Source organism: Canis lupus, chromosome 3 (genome assembly GCF_048164855.1).
Source record: "Canis lupus baileyi chromosome 3, mCanLup2.hap1, whole genome shotgun sequence".
Lineage (NCBI taxonomy): Eukaryota > Metazoa > Chordata > Mammalia > Carnivora > Canidae > Canis > Canis lupus.
The window spans coordinates 32,642,336-32,652,420 of record NC_132840.1 but is presented as its reverse complement, the minus strand read 5'-3'; the positions used below and the strand labels follow the sequence as shown (position 1 = coordinate 32,652,420).

The 10,085-nt window shown below is 41.0% G+C and overlaps 1 protein-coding gene across 10 annotated transcripts in view; it reads right to left on the bottom strand.

The window, feature by feature from the left end:
* Positions 1–10,085, bottom strand: part of C3H1orf159 (chromosome 3 C1orf159 homolog) — a 33,719-nt gene that overhangs the window by 10,075 nt on the left and 13,559 nt on the right. For all 10 annotated transcript variants that reach the window (XM_072820192.1, XM_072820193.1, XM_072820194.1 and 7 more), the window contains 2 exons: positions 791–891; positions 623–711 (listed from right to left, as the gene is read on the bottom strand). In XM_072820192.1, coding sequence (XP_072676293.1) covers positions 623–706 — 84 coding nt within the window. In that variant the 5' untranslated portion in view covers positions 707–711; positions 791–891. The remainder of the gene's footprint in view (positions 1–622; positions 712–790; positions 892–10,085) is intronic.

The window sequence follows — 10,085 nt, the reverse complement described above, 5'->3', positions numbered from 1 at the left end:
GGGTTTCTAGTGGGAACTTGGCTCAGTGTGTGTGTGCCATAGCTGAGCTTGTTTTTAGCGACTAGAACACATTCAACAGTAAAGGGTGCCTAAGGAGTGGAGTATCCATGCCATCACAGGAGGTGTCCAAGGCCAGTTCATGGCCGAGGCCAAGCCCATGAGGGTGGAAGGCCCCACCTGGCCTCGATGATGTGTGGCTGGGTGTATGTGGGCACAGCCAGGGTGCAGCGTACCCATAACACTGGCCTGGGACCCTGTCTAATGCTGCCTCTTGCCTGGAGTACGCAGTCTCCATCCACCAAGTTGGGCAGGCAGCTCACAGGCTCCATTCGTGCCAGTAGGGGCAGCTCTATAGAGACCCATTTCCAGCCACCGCAACAGGTTTAGTTTGGCAAAGAGAAAAAGAAGGCTCTAGGGGGCATAACAGAGCAGGTGCCAGCTCAGGGGCGTGTGTCTGCTGCCTTCCATGAGGCACAAGCGTCTCTGACCCCGACAGTGGGTAAATAAGGTTGAAGGGTGAGGCCCCTTCTGGGCAAAGGGCCCACTGCCTCCATGAATGACTAGGAAAAGAAGGTTTCAACTTTACTTCCTGGCCCTAGCCACGGTGGGATGAGATACCTACCACACTTTCTGAGGATTTGCTGGCAACTTCCACCAGGAGGCCCGCCAGGAGGATGGCACGCTGGAGCGCCATATTCCAGAACATAGGGTCTGCAACAGATAGGGGAACTGTGCAGATGTGGGCACCTCCTCAGGGCACCAGGTGGGAGCTGAGGTGCAGGACCCTTACCTGGCCCTCTGGGATGGGAGCTGCAGACATCCAGAGTGGGTGCCCAGTGCTTAGCTGGCAGGGCGGGGCTGCTATGAAACTGCAGATCCCTGGTCCCAAGCCTGCAAATCAAGGCAGACGGTGAGGCCTGTGTGGGTAGGCTCCACTGACTTACAGTAAAAAGCCCCCAGAGCTGAGATCAACCCATCTGGTTGTGGATCTGGATGAACTCGCTCCTTCCTGCACAGCTTTCAGTCACTCCCTCCCGCCTGAGGAAACTAAACAATAGGGACTTCTGGATGCGCCAGCCCTACTCATGAGTTTGGACAGGACTTGCCCATCTACCACCTTGTTCTGTCCTTGGAAAAACCCCAATTCAAGCATTTTTACCAAGAGGCAGTGAAACACCTCTGGGGCCAGTCAGGGACCCTCAGCCTTACAATTTTCTACTCCTCACCCTGCTCTTGTCATGGAAACTGCAGGAAAAATGTCACCTTGGGTGACAGAACTACCATCTAGAACCATGATTGAGGACAACTCCAGAGCAGAAGACCTCGATGGGGTAGCAGGCAGACAGGACAGTGCCACCCACATGCTGCACATAAGTTTCCCAACACCAGCAAATTCAAAACTCAGCAGCCCACTTGACTTAGTACCGAAGCTGTCACATTCCCAATGACCAGAGGACAAATCCTGCTATGCTGTTAAGGTTTTAAACAAATTTCTCTTGGGATGCCTGGGTGGCTCAGCGATTGAGCATCTGCCTTTGGCTCAGGGCGAGATTCCGGGGTCCTGAGATCGAGTCCTGCATTGGGCTCCCTGAAGGGAGCCTGCTTCTCCCTCTGCCTGTGTCTCTGCATCTCTCTGTGTGTCTCTCATGAATGAATAAAAAAAATCTTTAAAAAAATAAGTTTCTGGGACACCTGGGTGGCTCAGTGGTTTAGTGCCTGCCTTCGGCCCAGTGCATGATCTTGGAGTCCCAGGATTGAGTCCCACATCGGGCTGCCTGCCTGGAGCCTGCTTCTCCCTCTGCTTGTGTCTCTGCCTCTCTCTCTCTCTCTCTCTCTCTCTGTGTGTGTGTGTCTCTCATGAATAAATAAATAAAATCTTAAAAAAAAATAAGTTTCTCTTAACTTGCAACCTGGTAACCATAATTATAATCTGTCCAGAACACAGCTGGCTAAGTATTTTGAGTAAAAAAGTCACCTCTAAAAAGACTTCTTACTCAACAGAAAGAGCTGTAGTTACTCAGGGAACCTGTTCAGGTTCCTGGAGATGAAGCTTCCATGGTGACAACGTGGGTCAGCAAGGAATACATTTTGGGCCGGGGAATGAGAAACCCGTTCCTCATCCGGCCTCAAAACCATCAGGACGAGGAAGTGAGCAAGTTCCAGCCTGGGGAAAAGCCCCACCATCGAGGATGCCGGGATGACATGCGCTTGACAGCGATATTGGGACACGGGCTGGGGCTCTGTCTTGCTCCTCACTTAGTGCTTAGGAGCCCTGCAGAAGCAGGAACAACCAGGCCTTGTTAAGAGCCCCCTTATTCATGCCATCCCATTTGAAATGCATGCATTATTCAAAATGTACCTTCTCCTTTCTAGGATAGGAACTCCTAATGTCACAGACACGCTGACAGGTGTGATCAAATCTCTTCCTCTTTGTCTATTCAATGTGTGCTCTCTCTGCCTTGTGGAAACCCTAAAAGTCATGGATCTTCTAGCTTACTCTGTGGTAAGAGGCATCCTCAGGGTTACAATAAGTCACAAAATACTTTCAATTCAGGAATCAGAAGTCCAAAAAAAACTTTTTTTTTAAATTTTTATTTATGATAGTCACACAGAGAGAGAGAGAGGCAGAGACATAGGCAGAGGGAGAAGCAGGCTCCATGCACCGGGAGCCCGACATGGGATTCGATCCTGGGTCTCCAGGATTGCGCCCTGGGCCAAAGGCAGGCGCTAAACCGCTGTGCCACCCAGGGATCCCCCAAAAAAATTTTTTTTAAAGATTTTATTTATTTGAGACAGAGAGAGAGAGAGCACAAGTGGAGGGCAGGGGAGGGGCAGACTCCCCACTGAGCAGGGATCCCAACAGGGACCTCCATCCCAGGACCCCAGGATCATGACTCGAGCCAAAGGCAGATGTTTAACCAACTGAGCCACTCAGGCGCCCCTCAGAAGTCTAAGATTTTAATCAACACTAGTTAGTTGATGTTATTGGAATATAATTTATTTATTTTAAGCTTTTATTTATTCATTCATGAGAGACACAGAGAGAGAAGCAGAGACACACACAGAGAGAGAAGCAGGCTCCATGCAGGGAGCCCGACGCAGGACTCAATCCCAGGTCTCCATGATCACGCCCGGGGGCTAAAGGCGGTGCTAAACTGCTGAGCCACCCCGGCTGCCCTGGAATATAATTTATGTACGATAAATTGCATCCATGTAAAGCACACAGCTCAGTGAGTTCAGACACACTGTGGAGGATGTCTCTGCTACCCGCAGATGACATCTGAGCCCCTCTGCTGTTTTTTCCTCAAGCCTGGCTTCATGCATCCACGCCTGATCTTTGTCACTGCAGATCAGCTTGCATTTTCTAGAGTTTTATGTAAATGAACCATACAGTATGCACACTTCTGTTCCTGGCTCCTCCCACTTGAACTAATGATATTTAGATTCATCTGCACTTCATTCCTTTATGGCTGAATGATATTCTGTTGTGAGGATATATAACGTTGCCTTTACCCAACCACCTGCTGACTGGACTGTTTCTGGATTTTAGTGGCTATGAATAAAGCTGCTGTAGACATTTTTGTGCATGTCTTTGTATGACATTTGTTTAATTTCTCTTGGGTCAAGGTAAGTGTGTATTTACCTTTCTAACCTGCCGATCTGTCTCCCATGCTGGTACCACCACATGCTCTCACCAGCACTTGGCTTTGTGTCAGTGGGTGTGTGGTAATAGCTCACCGTTGCTTTAATTTGCATTTCCCTGATGGCTAATGATGGTTCTTGGCACTCAAGTGTTTGTTTTCTTCAATTATTTGCCCATTTTGTTTAACTGGCTTTCTATTATGAGTTGTAATAGTTCTTCACATGTTCTTTATCAGATATACGTATGTTCAGGGATGCCTGGGTGGCTCAGTAGTTAAAGCGTCTGTCTTTGGTTCAGGGTATGATCCTGGAGACCTGGGATCGAGTCCCACATCAGGCTCCCTGCATGGAGCCTGCTTCTCCCTCTGCCTGTGTCTCTGCCTCTCTGTCTCTCTCTGTGTCTCTCATGAATAAATAAGTAAAATCTTAAGAAAATAATAAATAAAGAAGAAAATCAACTGAGTGTATATGTGTGGGTCTATTTCTAGACTTTCTCTTCTGCTCCATTCATCTCTGTGTCCATCCTTCACCAACACCACAGTCTCAATAACTAAAGCTTTACTGAAATCTTGAAAAACAGGTCATATAAGCTTTGCTTTGTTCAATAGCTCTGTCAAGTCCAGGTTATGTGCATTTCCGTATTTTAGAATCACTTTGTCAGTTGCTACAAAAAAGCCTGCTGGAATTTTGGCTGGGATAATCAACACTTTAATAATACTGAGTCTTCCAATCTATGAATGTGCTCACTTCCCATTTCTTCGAGTTTTCTTTTCAGCTGTCTTCTAAAGTTTGTGGTGCAGAGGTGGTCCTAAGCAGAAGAAGGTTCTGGACAAGCCAGTCCTCTACATGAGCTCGGACTACTTAACAAATAAGTTTTTAAACTTATTACTAAATATTTTATTTTTTGTATTATTGCAAATAGAACTGAATTTCTTATTTCATTTTTTAATAGTTTGCTGTCAGTACATAAAAATACAGTTAAAATCTGTCCCTCAGCCTTGGTTTCTGAAATCTTACTAAATTCACTTGATAGTTCTAGCACTTTTTATAAATTTCTTAGGATATCCTACATAAATGATGTCCTCTGCAAATAAAAACAGCTTTACTTTTTTAGTTTTTTTGAAACATGTTTTAGGGTACGGCACTTGATCTATATTAAAGAATGTACAATATGCGCGTAGTAGGAATTTGTATTCTGGTTTTTTTTTTTGTTTTGTTTTAAGATTTTATTTATTCATGAGAGACACAGAGAGGGAGAGAGGAAGAGAGGCAGAGACATAGGCAGTCGGAGAAGCAGGCTCCATGCAGGGAGCCTGATGTGGGACTCGATCCTGGGACTCCAGGATCATGCCCTAGGCCGAAGGCAGGTGCTAAACCGCTGAGCCACCCAGGGATCCCTGTATTCTGGTTTTGATGAGTGTAGCTTTCTATAAATAGCAATTAGGTCATGATGTCTGAAAGCAGTGTTCAGATCCTCTTTGTCTTTACTAATTTCTTTTGGGTTTTTGTTCCAATATTTGGTGAGAGCAAGAGACGTTAAAATCTTTTACTATGGGATGCTTGGGTGGCTCAGTGATGGAGCATCTGCCTTTGGCTCAGGTCGTGATCCAGGGGTCCTGGGATTGAGTCCTGCATCAGGATCCCCATGGGGAGCCTGCTTCTCCCTCTGCCTATATCTCTGCCTCTCTCTCTCTGTGTCTCTTCATGAGTAAATAAATAAAATCGTTATAAAAAAGAGAGAGAGAGAGAGAGAGAGAGAGAGAACTAAAAAAATCAGTAAAGGAAATAAAATGAACTTTCAAAAACTGGATTCACCTGAAAGGAGGAAAGGAAGAACAAAGAACAGATGGGAAAAACAATTCAAACACCAAGATATTTCAATTTAATTTGAGTTTAGATTTAAACTCATATACTCTAATAACTGCATTAAGTATAAATGGACTAAATACTCAATTAAAAAGTAAAGATTAACATCTCTAATCATTAGGGATGTAGCAAATATACTACTTTGTGCCATGAGGTGGAAAAACAGAAATAACAACTGTTGACTAGGATGTGGAGAAACTGGAACCCTTGTCCATTGCTGGTGGGAATGTAAAATGGTGTAGCCACCCACTGTAGAAGGCCACTGTAGAAAACAGTATAGCAGTTTCTCAAAAAATTAAACACCAAATTACCATATGATCCAGGAATTTCACTTCTGATTATATACTCAAAAGAACTGAAAACAGGGTCTTAGAGAGATATTTGCACATGGATGTTCATAGCAACATTATTCACTGCAGCCAAAAAGACAGAAGCACCCCCGTGTCCATGAACAGATGAATGAAAACAAAATGTGGCATATACACACAACGGAGTATTATTCAGACTTTGAAAAAAGGGAAGTCCTGACATATGCTACAACAGGGATGAACCTGGAGGACACTATGCTAAGTGAAGTAAGTCAGACACAAAAAGACAGGTACTGTATAATTCCACTTATATGAGGCACTTGGAACAGTCAAATTTAAGTGGCAGAAAGTAGGATGGTGAGTGCCAGGGGCTGGAGAGAAGTAAGAATGAGGAGTTAGTGTTTAATGTAGAGAGAGTTTCAGTTTGGGAAGATGAGAAAGTTCTGGAGATGGATGGTAGTGAGTGTTGTACAACAATATAAATATACTTAATGCCACAGACTATACACTTAAGAATGGTTAATATGGTAAATTTTATATTATGTATATTTTACCATGATAAAAAATCTGGAAAAAATAAAATTACAAAATATATATAAGTACCTCAATAAATGGTAGTTATTATAGTTATCAAAAATGTAAAAATAGGGATCCCTGGTGGCGCAGCGGTTTGGTGCCTGCCTTTGGCCCAGGGCGTGATCCTGGAGACCCGGGATCGAATCCCACATCGGGCTCCCGGTGCATGGAGCCTGCTTCTCCCTCTGCCTGTGTCTCTGCCTCTCTCTCTCTCTCTCTGTAACTATCATAAATAAATAAAAATTAAAAAAAAAAAAAAAAGTAAAAATTGTCATATTGAATAAAAAGATCCAATAATATGTTCTTTGTAAGAAACAAGCTTAAAAGATAAAGACAGATTAAAAGCACATGATGGAAAGGCTAGTCCACTTAATACTGAATATAAGAACACTTGTGTAGATATAGTGGTATCAGACAAAGTAGACTTCAAGAACAGTACTGCCTTAGAAAAAAAAGAAGGATCTTTTACAATGATAACAGAGTAAGTTCATCAAGAAGATAAGACTATTTTAAATGTGTAGGCACTTAATAAAAGGCTTCCAAATACATAAAGAATATGTTGACAGGACAAAAAGGAAAAAGACAATCCACAACCATGATTGAGACTTTAATATCCCTCTTTCAATAATTGATTGATCAAGTAGACAACGAAATTAGTAAGGATATAAAAGATTTGGGTAAAATTATCAATTAACTGACAATTGTAGAATATGACACTCAACAAATTCTCTCTCTGTGTGTCTCATGAATAAATAAATAAAATAAAATCTTAAAAAAAATAAATCAAAAGTTGGATCTTTGAAAAGATCAACATCACTGATCATCGGGGAAATGCAAATCAAAACCACAATGATACATCACCTTATACCTGTCAGGATGGCTAGAATCAAAGACAAGAAATAACAGGTGTTGGCAAGGATGTAGAGAAAGGGGAACCTTCATGCACTGTTTGTGGGAATGCAAACCGGTACAGCCACTCTGGAAAACAGTATGGAGCTTCACCAAAAAATTAAAAATAGAAATACCATATGATCCAGTAATTCCACTACTGGGTACTTACCCAAAGAAAACAAGAACACTAATTCAAAAAGGTATATGCACCCCCATGTTTATTGCAGCACTATTTACAATAGCCAAGATATGGAAGCACCCAAGTCCATCCATAGATGAGAGGATAAGGAAGATGTGATATATCTGTACAATGATCTATTACTCAGCCATAAAAAAGAACAAGATCTTGACATTTGCAACAACATGGATGGACCAAGATGGTACAAAGCTAAGTGAAATAAGTTGGACAGAAAAAGACAAATACCATATAATTTTACTCATGATGTGGAATTTAAGAAACAAAACAAATGAAGAAACAAAGAAAAAAGGGACAAACAAATTTAGACTTTTAAATACAGAGAACACATCGGTGGTAGTCAGAGGGGAAGTGGTAGGGGACTAGGTAAAATAGATTAAGGGGATTAAGAGGTACAAACTTCCGGTTACAAAATAAATAAATGCCAGGGATGGGAAGTACAGCATGGAGATATAGTCAATATCTGTGGAGTGTTGTACGGTGACAGATAAGGACTACACTGATTGTGGTGAGCACTGAGTAATGTAAGGGATTGTTGAGCCACTATGTTTCACCCCTGAAACTAATATAACACTGCATGTTAATTATACTTCAATAAACATAAGTAAATGAGGGGCACCTTGGTGGCTCAGTGGTTGAGAGGCTGCCTTTGGCTCAGGTCATGATCCTGGGGTCCTGGGATTCCCGTCCCCCCGCCCCCATTGGGCTCTCTGAAGGGAGCCTGCTTCTCCCTCTGCCTGTGTCTCTGCCTTTCTCTGTGTCTCTCATGAATAAATAAATAAAATCTTTAAAAAAATAAGTAAATAAAATTGATAAATCTCAAGCAAGAATAATCAAGAAGAAAATATCAACACAAATTATATCAGAAATGAAAAAGGAGACACCACTATAAATTCTACAAACATGGCAGGATAATCAGTCAATATTATAAACTTTAAGCCAATAAATTCAACAACTTAGATGAAATGGTCTAGTTTATTTAAGACACAAATTACCAAAAATGATACAAAATGAAGCAGAAAATATGAATAGCCTTATAGCCATTAAAGAAATTGAATTCACAATTTCAAAACTCTCCATAAAGAAAACAACAAACTCAGTGTCACTGGTGAAGTCTATCAACATTTAAGGAAGAAATACCAGTATTATACACAGTCCTTCAGAAAACAGACTAGGAGGGAACATGTCCCAACTCACTTACAAGGACAGAAAGCAAGACTCAAAAGACAGACAAGTATAATCCTCTAACAGAATCCAGATAAGGACATTACAAGGAACAAAATACAGACTCATATCCTTCATGAACATCAATCCAAAAACTCAAACAAAATATTAGCAAATTGTATACAGTAACAAATGAAAAAGATGATAGAACATGACCAAAGGAGCTTCTTTCAGGAACACAACATTGGCTTACCATACAAAAACCAGTTACTGTACTCTACCACCTTAATAGATTAAAGGAGAAAAACAATCACATGTATGAGCTTTTCAGTAGAACGCAAAACAAGCATTTGACACAATTTCAGGCTTATTTATAATAAAAACTCTCAGCAAACTTAAAATAGAAGGAAATAACACCCAAACCTGATAAAAGACACCTATAAAAAAAAAAACAAACAAACCTATAACTAACATCACATTAACAGTGAAATAGTGGACATTTCCCCCTTCAGTCTTTAGACTGAAGAAATCAAGGATGTCCAATCTTAGTACTTCTATTTGGTGTTGTCCTGTAGGTGCCAATGCAATAAGGAGAGAAAATCAAGAAACTGTCTCTGTGCAGGTGGCATGACTTTTCCATTTACATGGAAAGCCCTAAGAAATCTACAGATAAAAGCTAGTATAATTTATAAGTGGATTTAGCAATGTTCCAAGAATATAAGGTCAATATACAAATGAATTGTTATTTCTATATACCAGCAACAACTAATTGGAAAATGAAACTTAAATAAATAAATATCATTTACAGGCATTCAAAATCATAATTTGCTGGGGCACCTCGATGGCTCAGTAGGTTAATGATCTGCTTTCAGCTCAGGTCATGATCCCACACTGGGCTTCCTGCTCAGCAGGGAGTCTGCTTCTCTGTCTTCCTCTCCCTCTGCGATCTCTCTTGCTCTCTCTCTAATAAATAAATAAAATCTTTAAAAAAAACATTATTTGCTAGTTCCTGGGGATAAATTTATTTTAAAATACGTAAGACCTCTATCCTGAAAACTATAAAACACTGCTGAAATTCAAGATCTAAATAAGGGAAAGATATACCATAATGGCATATATTATATACGCCATTTTATAGTAATGGAAATACCCATTAATCCATGTCAGTGTTTTAGAGAATTCAACATTATTAAGATGTAAATTGTCTCCACATGTTCTTATACTTCACACAATACTAATCAAAATTACAAAAGCCTTTTATTTGAGGAATTCACAAGCTGATTCTTTTTTTTCACAAGCTTATTCTAATATTTATAAGACAATGCTTAGAACCTAGATGAACCAAAGCAGTTTTTAAAAAGAAGATGGAGGATTTACATGATCTTACTTGAAGACTTACAATCACAGGACAGTTGGATTGGTGAGAATATAAACAGACCCAT